At 40.2% G+C, this 18242-nt stretch overlaps 1 protein-coding gene across 1 annotated transcript; it reads right to left on the reverse strand.

Moving 5' to 3' along the window:
• Nucleotides 1-13: 13 nt before the first annotated feature.
• On the reverse strand, nucleotides 14-18136 carry LOC117533123 (cAMP-specific 3',5'-cyclic phosphodiesterase 4B-like; the record flags this gene model as incomplete). The annotated part of the gene is made up of 11 exons (XM_034196762.1): nucleotides 18078-18136; nucleotides 15966-16128; nucleotides 11068-11161; nucleotides 10548-10705; nucleotides 7433-7531; nucleotides 6670-6834; nucleotides 6262-6361; nucleotides 5826-5980; nucleotides 4786-4908; nucleotides 2104-2286; nucleotides 14-160 (listed from the first exon to the last, which is right to left on the reverse strand). Coding segments are annotated over exons 2-11 (1239 nt in total), but the record flags the coding sequence as incomplete, so codon positions are not given.
• Nucleotides 18137-18242: the final 106 nt, after the last annotated feature.

Raw genomic sequence — 18242 nt, forward strand, 5'->3', positions numbered from 1 at the left:
GCAGGTGTCGGTCCGGGGGGGGAGAGGGGGACTGGGGCATGGTGCTCAGGTACCACTCCCTGTTCTCCTCCAGAGTGTCCAGCAGCTCCTGAGCGTCCGGGTGCACCAGGTCCGCCCACGTCTCCCACAGCGGGTGCACGATGTAGTCGATGAAACCCACCTGGAGGTGAAGAAATTATAAAGGAAATGATTAGACATTTTGAAAAAAAAATTGTTTTAAAGGTCACCTATTATGCAAAATCCACTTGTTCATGTCTTTTCTACATCAACATGTGTCCCCTCTTCTTCATGTCTCTTCTACATCAACACGTGTCCCCTCTTCTTCATGTCTCCTCTACATCAACATGTGTCCCCTCTTCTTCATGTCTCCTCTACATCAACATGTGTCCCCTCTTCTTCATGTCTCCTCTACATCAACATGTGTCCCCTCTTCTTCATGTCTCTTCTACATCAACATGTGTCCCCTCTTCTTCATGTCTCTTCTACATCAACATGTGTCCCCTCTTCTTCATGTCTCTTCTACATCAACATGTGTCCCCTCTTCTTCATGTCTCTTCTACATCAACATGTGTCCCCTCTTCTTCATGTCTTTTCTACATCAACATGTGTCCCCTCTTCTTCATGTCTCTTCTACATCAACATGTGTCCCCTCTTCTTCATGTCTCTTCTACATCAACATGTGTCCCCTCTTCTTCATGTATTTTCTACATCAACATGTGTCCCCTCTTCTTCATGTCTTTTCTACATCAACATGTGTCCCCTCTTCTTCATGTATTTTCTACATCAACATGTGTCCCCTCTTCTTCATGTCTCTTCTACATCAGCATGTGTCCCCTCTTCTTCATGTCTCTTCTACATCAGCATGTGTCCCCTCTTCTTCATGTCTCTTCTACATCAACATGTGTCCCCTCTTCTTCATGTCTCTTCTACATCAACATGTGTCCCCTCTTCTTCATGTCTCTTCTACATCAACATGTGTCCCCTCTGTGGAAAGAGACTCTGAAAGTTTCAGGAAAAAAGATTGTCTCTCTTTTTGTCCTGATCCATTTCTATAAAAACCTGTCTGAAAATGAGCTGATCAGATTTTGGCCACTTTATGATGTCATAACGATTTTTTTGGCTTGAGTAACCATTAGCCAATCACCAACCAAGGTAACCCCCCCCACACCTTATCACCTGAATCTCCTCCTAGAGCACCATTGAGTTCTTTGTAACCAAATATCTCTCAGAGGGGCGTGGGGAGGGGCTCCTTGTTTTCATCTAAAGTCACAGACAGAGAATCAGCACTTTGGAAACAGGGCTGAAACAGAGGGGATTATGGGTAATGCTGCAATGATCTGTTTGGTGTTTCAACACTTCAGAGACATATTTGTATATATATCTGAGAACTATAATAAAGTAATGAAAAACAGCATAATAGGTGACCTTTAAGAGAGGATTGATATAAATCCAATGTTGTGAATGTATTGTAACCTCATACTACTCTTTTCTCTTTCTGGTTGGATGCAAACTGCATTTCGTTGTCATGACACTAAAGCTTGAAATATCTCAACCGCCTAATATTTTGTTATGGTTTCAAAAACTGATGTCAATCCTTCCATTGGAGCGGATGTCACACGTGCTGCGAGGAACTCTGGATGAAGTTGTTAGAGACTGATCCCTAATTGCACCCTACATGAAGGAAGAATGGTCAAGTGTTATAACTGGGTGTAAATATAACTAGTGACACATGACACATGAGTACTAGGTTGCTACTGTTGCTGTTTGTCTGATTTTGTTGTTGTTTGTTGTTAATTTTTGGGGGGGTTTTATTATGTTGTGTTGTCCCTAATGTTTTTTTGTTTTGTCTCACCTGAAAATAAAATAATATATATTTTAACTTTTGCCTTGACTGCAATTAATTTGAATACAGATATTCAGTACCCCCTAATAATAATTGTAATAGTCTTTGTGATTCTTTGACTTTCACTCAAGCGTGATCATGAGGTCCAATGTAAAATGAATAGTTCACGCTTTAAAAACAGGTTCCATTTAATCAATTTGGATTAGTTATATTAACAGCTACACATTTAGCCCGTATGGAAAAGAGGGATAAAGCGTTACCTGGCTCTTCTCCACGGAGGCGGTGTGTTTGTCACACATGGCGCTGATCTCCATGCCTCTCTCCCTCTCCTTGTCTCCCTGTCTGAAGAACTCCTCCATGATCCTCTCGGTCCACTGCCTGTAGAGCGGCAGCGCCTTGGTGGGGTTGCTCAGGTCTGCACAGTGCACCATGTTCCTCAGCACCTGCACACACACGGAACATAGTATTCAATAATATATTCACACACACGGTTGGGAGGGCTGCTCTTAAAATGTTTACCAATACAATTACCTATTACAAATTGAGTAAGTAATCTAATCCACGTAACACAATGTTAAAGTGATATACCTTTTCAACCATTTTGTGAGACTTGTTTTAATAATAATAATACATTTTATTTGTAAAGCACCTTTCATTGCTAAAAGTAATCCCGAAAGTGCTTCAAGGGTCATAGAACAAAAGAAACACACGTTTAATCAAAGGCTTTTTTTTAAATAATTTTTTTTAGGCCTTTCTTAAAGTGGACCTATCATGCTATATTTGAAAATATATTGTAGGGCCATACATATACAAAACATGTCTGTGAAGTTTTTTTTTCAAAATACCAAACAGATCACCCATTGTAGCCATGCCTCATACTGCTCATACCCCTCTTTTGCAGCCCTGTTAGAGAAACGTGGATCTTGGGTCCTTAGCTTGAAAAAAATAAAGAAGAGGAGGCGGAGCTAATGCCTGATCAGAATTATTCCGGAGATAAAGGTCAATTCTGCTGTGATAAAATGCCATCCTGTTCTAAACCACATCAAGGATTATTTCTGAAACAGTATGGAGCTCAAATGCTTTTTCTCTTGCAGGTTTATCACAAGGTGAGTTCTTTTTTTATTTCCTGCTTTTTAAACACATGTGCTCTACAGCATAGATATATATAAACACTAGATGACTCACCCGCGCTGCTGGCCAATGGAGACCGACGTTGCCACATGGCGGCCATCTTGCCACAGGCAGCTCGCTCATTCATAACATTATGTCTATGGTGCACTATTGAAATAACCGTAGATTGCTCAATTTTCAACCAATTTTCAAACGGTGTGGTTCGTTATAAACATCAAAGATGTAGTTATGATACTTATAATTATAATCATTAACTTTTTTTTTCAACATGTCTTGTTGTCTCCTGTATCATAGCCATGATAATAACGTTTATAATAAACCAAACCGTTTGTAAATCAGTCAAGATTTCAGCGAGTTAAGAGTATTTTTGTGCAGATCACTCACCTCACAACAGCTGTAGCAGTAGTTGTTGACTGTGGCAAGATGGCCGCCGGTGAGCTACGCTGGCGACTCCCTCTTGAGCCATCTAGTGTTTATATATATCTATGCTCTACAGTACAGGTTAGCTCTGAGTGTTAGCTAGGCTTGCTAATGTAAACAAAGACGAGGTTACATCCAAAACACGTCAGGCATTGTTTCTGATAGCAACTGTCTGTGGGTCCGCCGCCGATTTGACGTCAATTTGGATGGAATCTGTATCCGCTCGTTGTACACCCGTTTTTAAAAGATTTGGGTACGAAGGAAAAGAGAGAGGGTTTTATTTTCTGACGCTGCGTGAGTTCCCCGACGCACCGGGGACACATATGTATCAGGGTTTCCGCTAGGATTTTTTCTCGCCGGTCAAATGTCCGGGCAGAATTTATTTTACCGGACACATTTGAAAATTACCGGTCATATTTCAATAATAATAATAAGAGTTGTGTAGCAGAGTTTCCGTTAGCAGGTAATTACCGGACTATGAGCAGATATGCTTCAGTTTAAAACTCAGTTCACGGGGCTCATTTTTATATTGCTTCAGTTTATAATCGTAACAGATCGAAAAATTCAGATTCATTTTTCAATAAATTATTCCACAAACAACAAACAACATAATTATTACATTCAAACAAACTACTTGTAGTAGATAACGTACATTATTCAAAAGTTTACATTAACTTTGAATAATAACACGGGAGAAACGGATCCTCTCTTTTCCCCTCTCCCTCCCTCTCTCTCTGACAGCCCGTCAGTTTCTCATGCAGCTCCTGCAGCTCGCTAAACAGAGGGCGGGGCTTCAGGTGATTATGCAGAGCTGCGTGTCTCGGTCAGACTCAGCAGCTGATCTGATCTCTCTCTCGGGTCCGGTTACACTTCACTCGCGTTTATGTCCATATCGATCAGATCCAGCTCTCCTGATCGGCCTTTATAGAGAGCACCGATCAAACTATTAAGAGTGAATATCGGCCGATAATGACCGGCGGCCGATCTATCGGAGCCTCCCTAATTATTACCAGACATTTTGACCGGCAGGTTTTGAATTTACCGGTTTTTAATACATTTTACCAGCTAAAAACCGGTAATTACCGGCTAACGGAAACCCTGATATGTATGTATAAAAGACATCGCAAAGTGCATTTTGATTTGATAGGTCCCCTTTAAAGGAGTCAGTGGTCTGTGGAGTCCTCAGGTGGTCTGGGAGGGATTTCCACAGGTGAGGAGCAGCTGCACAGAAAGCCCGATCCCCCCGTTTTGTAATGTGTGTGTGTGTTTGCAACGTAGTATTAGTTATTCAATACCATTCAATGTATTCTGTTACCCCAGCAGTGCACACAGTAAAGTAGACAACATCATGCATGAGTGTCTGTGGTGTGTGTGTGAGTACAGACCGTTACCTGTATACGCTCGTTGTAATGATCCAGCAGCAGCACACCGGAGCTCGTCACCTTCTTCGTCTCCACCATCGTCTTCAGGTCAGCCAGCAGCGTCATGTGTTTGGACATATCTGTGGCCAACACCTAAACACGGAGACAGGAAGACACAACCAGAAGAAAGGAAGCACAAAGATGTAACCTAAAATCTTTAACATATCTGTCCAACAAAACAGTAAAAACAAAGATGAGTGAGATTAAAATCAGAGACGAAGTTAAGTAGTTCAGTTGCTACGAGACAAAGAGCAACATGAAAACAAATGATTACATTCTGATTACATATTATCATATAAACTTTGTGTTGCATGTGTGAACTAAGAAAGCGTTTCTAAGAGTGCTAAGTGTAAGTAATGCAGACACAACAAGTTATGGACAAACTAGCATTAAACAGATTGAACATTTTTCAAAAAGATCAGAACTGAACAAAATGAACTTGTAACGTCTACATTACATTTGGATGATGGTTTTATCCAAAGCGACTTACCAGAAGTACAAAAAACATAAAAGATTGAAACTCCGAACAACAAGGAAAGTGCAGATATATTCACTTCAAGAAACTCCTTCCATAGTAAGTGATGGTGAATTAGCTACAAGGCCTAAGCTAACTCTTTAAAGTGCTTTTTCTTTACAAGGTACAATCGAAACAGATGGGTTTCTTTCTACGTCTAAAATAATATGGCCAGAAAGAATCCAAAACAACAACCCTAAAAAATATAATGACATAATGTCCAATAAATCTGAAACGATCAAATTATAAAATATAAGATTCTCAGCGATGGCAGCCCTCAGAAAACCAAATCTACAAAACCAGGGTCAGATAATGGAAAGTTATTTACAAGATTCAAAGGTTTTATTGTCATCTGCACAAAGCTATAGTGCAGAAATGGCAATGACATTCTTCTGACCTGAGCTCCTCCAACAATGCAACATATATAATAAATGACAAAAATACAAAATAAAAAGTAGTTATGTACATAATGTAAGTTTTTTAGTGTGTGTCTGACCAGGTCGATGACGAGCTTGCGGAGGCTCTGCCGCTGCCTCTTGTTCAGGTTCTGGAAGATGTCGCAGTGCTCCTGGTGCAGCAGCTTGAAGCCCACGGCCAGGTGGTGGTTCTCCAGGACCGACTCGTCGTTATACATGAGGGCCAGCTCCGAGTCTGAGGAGGAGGGACCAAGGAAGACGTTAAAAAGGAGGTCGTTTGTGCAAATATTTAGACCGTAAACTGCGTAACTTTTTTTACTATGATGTTTTTTTTGTATCTTTCATTTTTTTGTATGCATGCTTCCTTGGTAACATTAAGCTGTCTTTGGCTCTTTTCTGCTGTAACAATGTACATTTCCCGTGTGTGTGTGTGTGTGTGTGTGTGTGTGTGTGTGTGTGTGTGTGTGTGTGTGTGTGTGTGTGTGTGTGTGTGTGTGTGTGTGTGTGTGTGCTCACTGGTGTTGATGAGGAACTGATTGGAGACTCCGGGATGGTCGACGTCGTGGATCGCTGCAGCGAACAGAGCGGCCAGGATCTCCAGATCAGTGAAGACGGCCTGAGAGAACAGGAGGATGAAGATCACAGAAACTTAGATATGTTCATCCACTTTTTAAAGTTTTTATCCAAAGAACGTCCAGTGTCTGTTGATTTAGAATAATAGGAATATGAGTAAAAACAGCATTTAAACTTCAACAGAACTTCAATGCAGAACTAACAGCGTGTGTTAGTGTGTGTTCGTTTGTCTTTATTTTACTTTTAATCAATTGTATTTAGATACAATCTATACATCTATGTGTCATGTGTGTGTGTGTGTGTGTGTGTGTGTGTGTGTGTGTGTGTGTGTGTGTGTGTGTGTGTACCTACATCTAGAGCAGGTGTGGACAGGAGGACGTGTGTGGACTGAGTGACATCTGCAGCGTGGAGGCTGTTGTGGTACGGTATGTTTCCATGGTAATGGTCCTCCAGGGTCATCACATAAGTGACAAACGTGTCGACGGGGATACGAAACGTCTTCAACAGCTCTCGCTCCTACACACACACACACACACACACACACACACACACACACACACACACACACACACACACACACACACACACACACACACACACACACACACACACACACACACACACACACACACACACAATTATAAATAGGACAATTGTATCCTGCATTAAGATTTACACAATACAAGTTCAACAAAATACAGTATGTATAGCACATATCGAGCACCAGGCTTCACGAGGTAAGTACAAAATAAAGGTAAAATAATGAAAAATAAAAATAATCATAGTTCAAATATAAAGTAAATTCAGAAATAAGCAATTCACATAAAGGAAATCCTTAAAAAGGTTATAACCACCTATATAAACAAATAGGATGCTTATATGATATCCTATAAAGTACATCAAATGCCAATAAATGAACAACTGTTGAAGTGCAACATTTGCATTTAAAACTCTCAAATGATAATATCAAAGATTTCTCAGTTCAATTTAATTATGTTTTAACAAAAGTGATTTGTTAATTGTAGGCCCTCTTGTAAAAGTAAGTATCTACTATGTACTGTATATTCAAAAACAGAAAAGCACTTCAGGTGAGAGCGGTCCGACAGAAACATACCTGGAAGATGGTGTACATGATGCAGCTGAGGGGTCTGTTGTTGGAGAACTCTGCTAAACTGAAGATGTTAAAACTCCACTTATCCAGATCCTCCAACTCCTGATCAAACAGAAATAAATACATATTTTAACAGGGAAATCTTTCAGTACTTTTGAAAGGGTCGTAAGTAACCCTTTCTATATAATTATGCAAATAAATGTAACACTTTAGATTAGTACACCCTACATATCTACCCAGGGCCATCCCTGGCCAACATGAGGCCCCACGCAAAGTTATATGCCCTTTTTTTTGTCTGAGATAGGAATGTCTCTTTTTGTTATTGTAATGTCCATGTTTTGTGTCTGTAGCCTGTACAATAAATAAATAAAAAAAGTTATATGCCCTCTGTTTCGCAAGCGTCGACGGGGTGCTAGGGAGCCTCGCCTCGGCGACACCGTACCGCGCCACACTAATTGCGCTCCATAAGCACATAAGTGCGCCGCATTTTCAGTTGAAGCACCCTCCGCAAGGTGAGGCCCCACGCAGTCTGCATGATCGGCCTGTAGGGAGGGGCGGCCCTGTATCTACCCTAACCCTACTCCTCAACCCCCTCTCACTCTTTACTATCAATCTTATAATGTAGTTGCCTTCATTTGTTCATTCTGTTGGTGTTATATTGATAAGTAGTTAAAGTGTGTAAGGGTTGTAGGATATTGTATCGACGTGTGGCATTTACAAGTGTGCCTTGTTTGCGCTATGTCTGTCTTTTGTGTGTGTTTTTTTCAGTTTGGGTTTCTCCTACACTGACATCTCATTGAATACGGTTTAAAATAAAAATATATTACCTTTTGGGTACCACTTTACAATAAGACAACCCTTATAAAGGATTCATAAAGGGTTTATAAATAGGTTATGAATTAGGTTGTAATAACTTTATTAATCATTAAGAACGATTTATAAACCAGTTCTAACATAGTTTTCATACATCAACACAGGCTCACTATTTGGCAAGATGACTAAGCCTCATATTGGCTACTTAGCGAGAACTCAGTGAGCAACAGATACCAAGGATGCTGGCTGATGAAGAAGACGAAGTAAGCTAGGTAGCCAATATAAGGCTTAGCAATACAGATAAATGTGGGCTCACTATTTGGCAAGCAACCGGTCACAGTTGCCCTGTTTATCTCATGTCTTATAAAAGCTTATTAAGGATTTATAAAGTGTTCACAACCTAATTAATAAATGAATTACAAACTATTCGTAAACCCTTTAGAGGGGTAGTCTTATTGTTAAGTGGTACCACATTTTGTATGAAGTTCATGTCACACAGGAAACCTCCCACTTTAGTCTTAATGTTAAAAGAGCCTCAGCAGTAAATCGCCAACAGAATAGAAGTGAAGGACACACACTTCCTCAACACTAATGGAAGGGACAAACAAGCCAATATTGAAATAACACAAGAGAAAACTCAAATCTACAGAGCCCTAAAGTCATGAAAGAAGACATCATATTAAATGTTAGTGTTGTGTGCGAACCAGAACATAAAGTCAGACTGAAGCATCCTTTGTGCACCAGTCAATCCTCACAGTAAATACAGAGCTAAATCCAGATCAAATAGCACCCTAAAGGGTCTTTTGTTTTCTCTCACTGATTGTGATGTGAAATGTTTTGTTTTTGTTGTTGAGAGGCGTGTGGGGCAGTGGGTTATGCGTTGGTGTTCGGATCTATATTAAAACCCCACTGCAGTCAGCATGTCGTTGTGTCCCTGAGCAAGACATTTCACCCCAAATTGCTCCTGTGGGGATTGTCCACAGTATCGAGTATGTATGATAAAAAGCGTCTAACAAGTGACATGTAATGTAATGTTTTTCATGTATTGTGTCTTGATATTTGTCCATGTTGATATTACACGTGGAGCTGCTGTGATGCAAGTCACAGACACAGAGAAGGAGACAGAGAGAAGGAGACACAGAGAATGAGTCAGAGAGAAGGAGTCAGAGAGAAGGAGACAGAGAGAAGGAGACACAGAGAAGGAGTCAGAGAGAAGGAGTCAGAGAGAAGGAGACAGAGAGAAGGAGACAAAGAGAAGGAGACAGAGAGAAGGAGACAGAGAGAAGTAGACAGAGAGAAGGAGTCAGAGAGAAGGAGTCAGAGAAAAGGAGACAGAGAGAAGGCGACAGAGAGAAGGAGACACAGAGAAGGCGACACAGAGAAGGAGACACAGAGAAGGAGACACAGAGAAGGAGACACAGAGAAGGAGACACAGAGAAGGAGACAGAGAGAAGGAGTCAGAGAGAAGGAGACAGAGAAGGAGACAGAGAGAAGGAGTCAGAGAAAAGGAGTCAGAGAGAAGGAATCAGAGAGGAGACAGAGAGAAGGAGACAAAGAGAAGGAGACAGAGAGAAGGAGACAGAGAGAAGTAGACAGAGAGAAGGAGTCAGAGAGAAGGAGTCAGAGAAAAGGAGACAGAGAGAAGGCAACAGAGAGAAGGAGACAGAGAGAATAGAGACAGAGAGAAGGAGACAGAGAGAAGGAGTCAGAGAGAAGGAGACAGAGAGAAGGAGACAGAGAGAAGGAGTCAGACAGAAGGAGTCAGAGAGAAGGAGACAGAGAGAAGAAGACAGAGAGACAGAGAGAAGGAGACAGAGAGAAGGAGTCAGAGAGAAGGAGACAGAGAGAATGAGTCAGGGAGAAGGAGTCAGGGAGGAGGAGACAGAGAGAAGGAGACAGAGAGAAGGAGTCAGAGAGAAGGAGTCAGAGAGAAGGAGACAGAGAGAAGGAGTCAGAGAGAAGGAGACAGAGAGAAGGAGACAGAGAGAAGGAGTCAGAGAGAAGGAGACAGAGAGACAGAGAGAAGGAGACAGAGAGAAGGAGTCAGAGAGAAGGAGACAGAGAGTCAGAGAGAAGGAGACAGAGAGAAGGAGTCAGAGAGAAGGAGACAGAGAGAAGGAGACAGAGAGAAGGAGACAGAGAGACAGAGAGAAGGAGTCAGAGAGAAGGAGACAGAGAGACAGAGAGAAGGAGTCAGAGAGAAGGAGACAGAGAGAAGGAGACAGAGAGAATGAGACAGAGAGACAGAGAGAAGGAGTCAGAGAAAATGAGACAGAGAGAAGGAGTCAGAGATAAGGAGGCAGACCTTGGCGAGCTCGTCCTCATGGTCTGTGTTGACGCCGAAGCGAGGCATGGAGGAGCTGGAGAGGCTGGAGCTATGGCAGAGTTTCCTCACACCGGTGATGTGACTCATGGATTTATCTTTCAGGGTGGGAGACGGGATCTCCACCTCGTTCTGCTTGTCTGCAGTGACGGGGAAACACAGTCAACTTTATGGTCAATCTTTCAGTTTGTGTGTACAGACAGAGAGATCGAAAAATACGGTTTCCCACAATCCCAAATACAAAAATATATAAAAATACGTATGCAAATATGTATATATACCTATACCTACACAGTCAAAAGACACATGTATACATACAGTATGCACACATTAAGACCTAAGTAAAAGCACGACAATCTATCTATACAAAAATAACAGTATCTTTGAGAATGTACATTAGTGCAAGACTGTCCGTAGCAGCGTTTCTGGTGCTGCTTAGAACACAGTTAGAGTTTATATTTGGAAAATGTGTTACATGTGATCAGATGGAGGTCCTGCTCACCCATGAAGGTGCTGGAGATGTATTCTGACACCTGGTTGCCGGAGCGACTCATCTCTGACAGGTGGGACAGCTCTCTGTTCAGCATCCTCTTAAACTGTGGAGCAACAGGGGCAGAAATACCTTACATACCTGAGGAGGGGAATTGTATTTGCTCCAAATTTGAATAGAATACAATTTAAAAAGTAAGTATTATAATAAAAACACAAAGCAAATTAGAATTAGATTTAGAAAAATCTTATATAGGTGCTTTTATTTTGTTCAAAATGACAATAAAATAAAAATAAAACAAAAAAGTCAGCGAAGAAGAAGAAGATTTAAAAGAAAAAAAATATTATTTATTCCCTGGGGGGATATTGGATTTCGTAACAGTTACTCCATTTTAAAATAATTTTAAAAAAAAGTACATTTCAATGAAAACAATTAAATAAATATAATAAGAAGAATTGAAGGTAAACATTTGCATATTGTACTATAATAATATATTAAACAATACATTTGTAAAAAAATAAATAACAATATACATTTAAATGATAATGATATTAATTCTGAGAAACATATTATTGAGTGTATAATTAATCCTAGAGTGATATTGGTATTGCACAGCCGGATAATATATGCAGAATATTGCAGTTGGATAATTGCTCAGGTTATTATAATCTAAGCAAGTACATATTGCAGAGTTTAATAATTGCCCAGGTTAAAAATAGTGTGTAATTGCAGAGTTTAATGGGCTTATAGCTGCTGATGGGGGAAGTAAGTCCATTGTTTCACTGCTGCTCTCACTTTCTTACCAACAGCTATATTCAATGCAGGTTTTTGGATCAGAAAGGGTTATCCCAGGGTTTAAGGTTAGCGTATCATTACAGCAACATCGTGCTGGTGGAAAGCTGTTTGATTATCCACATCATGAATGAAGCTTTCAAAATATGTTTGTTTATTTTATTCAAACATAGTGACAAAGAGTCGCAGGATATTTGAACAATTAAGGTTACTATTGAATGAAGGTAAGAATAAACACAAAATAGCAAATCATGTAATCAATGCACACACTGGTTTCAATTCCTAAATAAACAACATTCATTTATCTGTTCTACAACAAGTCATATATGTGTATCAGATCAGAATGAGATTCAGGTTTATTGCCAGGTAGGTTTACACATACGTGGAGTTTGCTTGAAGGTAAGAATAAACACAAGAGAGTAAATCATGGTAAATATAAATATAATCAAAACTACAGCAGGAAAATGTTAAAGGTGGGGTAGCTAATTTTGAAGAAACCAGCTCGAGTGCGCTAGAATTAGAAAATACACAACCGGAAAAAATCTGCCACTTCCTTACAGAGTCCCTCCTCCAACACACACGAACGCGCACATGACCAATGAGGGCAGGAGATAAGTTTGTGCACAGATGGAAGGCTGACAGGCAGGTAGGCCATCCAGTTATTTTAGCCGGGCCGGCTCAGATGATTGGTCGTGCTTTTTACAGTACTACGGCTTCCACAGATGAAATATTTTATGTATTTATTGTCAAAGCATTTAATGTATTTCCGATATGCTATCGGGATGTTGAGAGCATTCCATGGAATATAACAAAAAGTGTTTCTGAAATAAATTACATACAGGTCTGTAGTGCCGAGAAATAGGGAGTCAGAGGCGGTTCAATGAAGGTGCAAAAGGGTACTTTATTTAAGAGCTGTTGTCCGGTTGCAGTCCGGGAAGAAGAGAGAGAAGCCAGAAGGGCACACAACATATATAGACAACACATAACATGTCCGCGTGGAAACAAAACCCCAACTGTAGTTCCATTTGTGAACTAGAAAATGCATTTCCTGCAGAAAATGCGTGCGAATGCTGTAAACGGTGAACATTTATGGCTGAATTTAGCTGAAAATGCAGAAAAAGCTGAATATTTTATTAGCTGAATGGTAGCTGCTTTTAGCTACAAAAATGCAGAAAAAGCTTAATATTTAAAAGAAAAGGTTTAAAAAAAGGTATAAACAACAACATGTTTAGCCTTGATGTCCTGAAATAGCTGAATAATATAATGGTTGAATGGGTTATGCAGCTGAAAATAGGCTGAAGGAGTTAAATATCAGATGTAAGTAGTAGTGAATGCATTTGTATTAAGATGAGAAAATAAAGTAAAAAGGCTTGGGAAAGCAGCAGAATATTTTGACTGTAAACTTTTGAACTAACTTGATGGTGAATTATCTGTCGCCATGGCAATGGCATTTGATGACACCCCATAATACGCTTAGATGTGTTGATGGCTGCATCGTTACCAAACCTGTGAAGTTTTGGGCCATTTCGAGTATTTTCACTGAAGTTATGAGAAAACCGTGTTTCATGGTGAGCACTGTGTTGCCATGGCAACAGCATTTGAAGAAATCTCAAAACGTTCCCGTAGATGTCTTCATGGCTGGATTGTTAGCACACATGTGAAGTTCGAGCACTTTTTCAACATTTTCATAGGAGTTAGACATTACATTAGGAGGTTACATTACTCTCTCTCTTCTCTTGATCATTCATCATCATCGGTGTGTGTCTGTGTGTGAGAGAGAGAGTGTGTGTGTGTGTGTGAGAGAGAGAGAGAGAGAGAGAGAGAGAGAGTGTGTGTGTGTGTGTGTGTGTGTGTGTGTGTGTGTGTGTCTGTGTGTGAGAGTGTGTGTGTGTGTGTGTGTGGGTCAGGCAATTGTTACAGCTCAAATGCATTGCAATAATAATAATAACTTCCATGTTAAAAAAAGACTTTAAAAAGCTGAATATTTTAAAAAGTATAACATATTTTGAAAAAGTTGAAAGTTTCCCATCATGTGTTGAAAAGGCTGAATAGTTTGATATTTGAATGGTTCCTGCAGCTGCAATTAGGCTGAAGGAGTTCAATAAAGATATTAAATGTAAGTAGTAGTGATTGAATGTTTACAAACACCTGTGTGTGGGAATCTATTGGGAGCTAGCTGGACTTTTTCTCTCTTCATGCCCTCAAGAGGCATTTTGTTTAATTTTTTTTCTTAATTTTTTTTAATTTTCCAACCTAGGAGAGGTTTTCCTACGTTTTACATGAACACATATGTCTGAGGAGTGTAGGGTTTGGGAATTATGGCAAGTTTAAAATATTTTGGGGGGAGAATTTCAGGCACTGCTGCACTCTGTTTTGAGATCAAAGCACTCTCGACTTAACGAGCTGCTCCATCCACTCTAATGTTAAAATCTGAAAAAGGCCTCTCTACCAAGCTCCAAACTAAATTCAATATCTCAAAAAGTTTAAAAGATATCAAAAATCTGAATAGGAATTGAATAGCTGAAGGTCTTGTGATCATTTGAAAGTTGGAATGAAGTGTCTAGCTGAAAGTATGTGGAAGGAGTAGCATTTGGCGCAAGGTGTAGGAAAACAGGATTTGAAGGCATCTCCCATTGACTTCAATGTTAAAAAAAGAGTTTAAAAAGCTGAATATTTCAAAAAGTATAAAATATTTTGAAAAAGTTGAAGGTGTCCCATCGATTCCTGAACAGGCTGAATAGTTTCATATTTGAATGGTTTCTGTAGCTGGAGTGTCAAAGTATTGGCTGAAATAAGTTTAAGGGGAAGAATAAAGATTTGAATTACTATAGTGGAATGCTGTAAACAGCATTCACACTAATAAAGATTTGAAGTACTATAGTGGAATGCTGTAAACAGCATTCGCACTAATAAAGACATTGAAGTACTATAGTGGAATGCTGTAAACAGCATTCGCACTAATTATGAACCCCAGTGTATTAATGAATGGTCACTACACAAGCCCCCCCAGAATTCAAACATGGCAAAATAAATCCTCGCGTCCATGGAGGAAGGAGCCGTGGACAGATGAGAGGCCAGACAGGTTCCGGAGCGCGCCACCCACGGGCCGATGGCAGCATGACGTCCGAAACCGTCGAGGCGAGACGGGGTCCAGGAGTGCGCCACCCAGGTGCCGATGAAAACGTGAGTGGCGTCTGGAACCGCCGTCGAGGTGGTGAAAAAGGTGAGAGTGCCCACACGAGGTCAATCGGCTGGTCGAACCTCCTCTCCGGCACCGGAAAAAATTGTTAACAGTCAGATGTTAACAGAAATACGTCGACAGCCGTTAACAGCTAGCCGTTAGCCGCTAGCTGGCAGCCATGGGTAGCTGCTAGCCGTCGTTAGCCCCTCGTGGTTATCCGCTAGTCGTCGCCAGCTAGCGCAGCCAGGACGTGCAGCCGCACGCCCTGAAGAAACAAGCCCACGAGGTAGCAATCGGGTTGCTGGTCGACCCAGCAGGTTGTGCATCGTCCCCCTATTGGATGGAAGGCTGATGCGGGAATGGCGAGCAACGTCCCCAGCTCTTCTGCAGGGCGCGCAATAAGCCTCAGTCTGTGTGCCGGTGGCAGCCACGGACAATTCCAAAAAATCCCCGGCATTTCGAGAAAGAAACTTGAGTTCCTTTTGCCGTGTTCGGGTCCGTCCCGGAAACTTCTCGAGACTTGTCGGGGTCACCAGTGTAGTGCCGAGAGATAGGGAGTCAGAGGCGGTGCAATGAAGGTGCAAAAGGGTACTTTATTTAAGAGCTGTAACTAAGGTCATGTTGTCCGGTTGCAGTCCGGGAAGAAGAGAGAGAAGCCAGGAGGGCACACAACATATACTGTATTGACAACACATAACATGTACGTGTGGAAACAAAACCCCAACTGTAGTTCCATGTGTGAATTATGAACCCCAGTGTATTAATGAGTGGTCACTACATACCCCACCTTTAACTTATATAAAGAAAAACGTGTTAAAATCCATAACAATTTCACCCCAATTTCCTCTTGCAACGTGTACTGTGCGCTGATAGTGATGTATCTTTCACCCTGTTGATGGTTTTGATGCACAGCTTGGTTGTTTGATGTTTGTCTCACCTTGTTGGAGGCCATCTCGCTGACGGAGCGGTGCGTCTGGATGGTCTCCAGCTGGTCCAGACACCAGTCCAGCTCCTCCAGAGTGTCCAGAGCCAGCTGCTGGTACTGCTGCTCCGAGAGCGCCTCGCGGGGGCTGAGACACGGCCCCCCCACCGGAGACCGCCTGGGGACACAACACGTTAAAGCATCTATTAAGACTGTTTGTTCTTTAAGATGTTTATTTTAGATTTTTATTTGATTTATTTCGAACGTGTAAAACAATAATACAAAAAATTATAATAATAATTAAATGAAACATAACAATTATATGATACTGTACAAACTTAAGCAGTATCAAATTGATAAACTAAAATATTATTGACTTACAAATTATATATCAACAAATGATCTACCTAATTACACATTCGAAAAGGGGTGGGAAGAAGTTTACACTTATTTGATCCCACCCCTTCTCCCAAAAACTAAATGATTAACATATATTATTTTTCTAAATGTATGTCTGCATACAATATACATTTAAAATTATAAATAGATTATATCATTATTACTACAATATATATACATTATTATTTTACGTTGTATATCATATTTTACAAGTTAAATATAAAAGACTATCTTTTAGGGATGTAACGATACCAAAAACTCACGGTACGATATTTATCGCGATATTGAAAAATAAAGGGAACATTTTTTTATTAAATAATAAATCTTATTTCTACAGCATTTTAATAGGATAGTAGTATTTTAAAGTGTCAACAATATAATAATCAGACCCTGCAATAGAATAAATCAAGTTACACTTTAGTTTTTCAAGTAACTCAACTCTAACTCACTCACTCAGCATCTCTAACTCTAACTCACTCACTCAGCATCATCAAGGTTATCTTTAAGGAATATGAGCATGTCCACAATTCCAGGTAGAAGCTGGGATGTTGTGGAAAAAACTCTCTTGCTTGGTACTGATGTTGCTGGGACAGAGAGATATGCTTTGGCCATGGGTGACAGCAGTGGGTAAAACTGTGCATTGTCTCTCCACCACTTCAAAAACAATACCGTTTTTGCCAAGAAGGTGAGGCTTATTGACAGGGCGAGATATAAATATACTGTTGGTACTTGTCAATGTACTCTAGGTGTGTAAATGTAGCCCTGTAAATACGATGTCCTTTTGTGTTATCTGTTGTTTTATGTTCATGTTGTAACCTACTTGCTGCCATGTTGGACAGGTCTCCCTTGAAAATGAGATTGATGATCTCAATGGGACCATCTGGTTGAATAAAGGTTTAAAAAAAAAATTATTTAATAAATCGCGGTAGATGTTGTCAGTCTCACGACGGTATTGAGACATTTATTTACCGCGATACCGCGATATTCGATATATCGTTACATCCCAACTATCTTTTTATATCCCCCATCCAAAATACATTTGTAAAAAAACAAAAAACATGTTATCAATACAAATTCCATATTTAGTTTAAGCTTAAAGATTGTTTTTAGTTTTGTGATTAAAAGTGTTTTTCTTTTTTACCTTCATACTGTGAGTATCCAATAATGTGTAAAGTGACGGGACGCTGCGTACAGTTTAAGGATGATAGGATGAATACAATGGTGCAATATGGTGCATACTTAATGTGCTGATACTTACAAAAAACTACTGCAATTATTTAACTATTGTATTTAAGAAAATCCTACACATTAACCAAGAAAGGTGTGACACTATCTGAAATGTTTTGGTTTATTTTTCTTCATTCAATATGACGTGTATCAAAGCATGAATTGGGAAAATAATCATCTGTACAATTTGAACGACCCATTGCTTTTGGTTTGGTGGTCACGTGCACAGAGAGTTAGAAACCACGGCTAAAGTTCTGTATGAAAGCTGGACCAGATTTAACAAGTTACCTTCAAAAGTTACTGCAGTCATAAAATGTGAGTATGAGTGTGACATGAGATGCATGTTTATAATAATAGGGAAGCTGTATCTTCATGTTTCATATGCTGCAGGTAATTAGATTGTTGTTGTAAGCAATCTCTTCGATGTGAAACCAAAAATGACAACATACTAGCTAGCACAATGAGCCTGAATACATTTCAGGAGAATGAGTTGGTACTGACTTGACTGGTGAGACGTTGGCAAGAATGGTGAAGTTGCTCCGTACTGATCGCAGACTGGCCAACACCTAAATAATCACAAAGCAGAACAGATAATCAAAGAGGACTTTACATGAAAGTGTATTCACTTCCAATTAGAATGCACACACTGGTTTCAATTCCTAAACA

This window comes from Gymnodraco acuticeps, unplaced genomic scaffold, assembly GCF_902827175.1.
Source record: "Gymnodraco acuticeps unplaced genomic scaffold, fGymAcu1.1, whole genome shotgun sequence".
NCBI lineage: Eukaryota > Metazoa > Chordata > Actinopteri > Perciformes > Bathydraconidae > Gymnodraco > Gymnodraco acuticeps.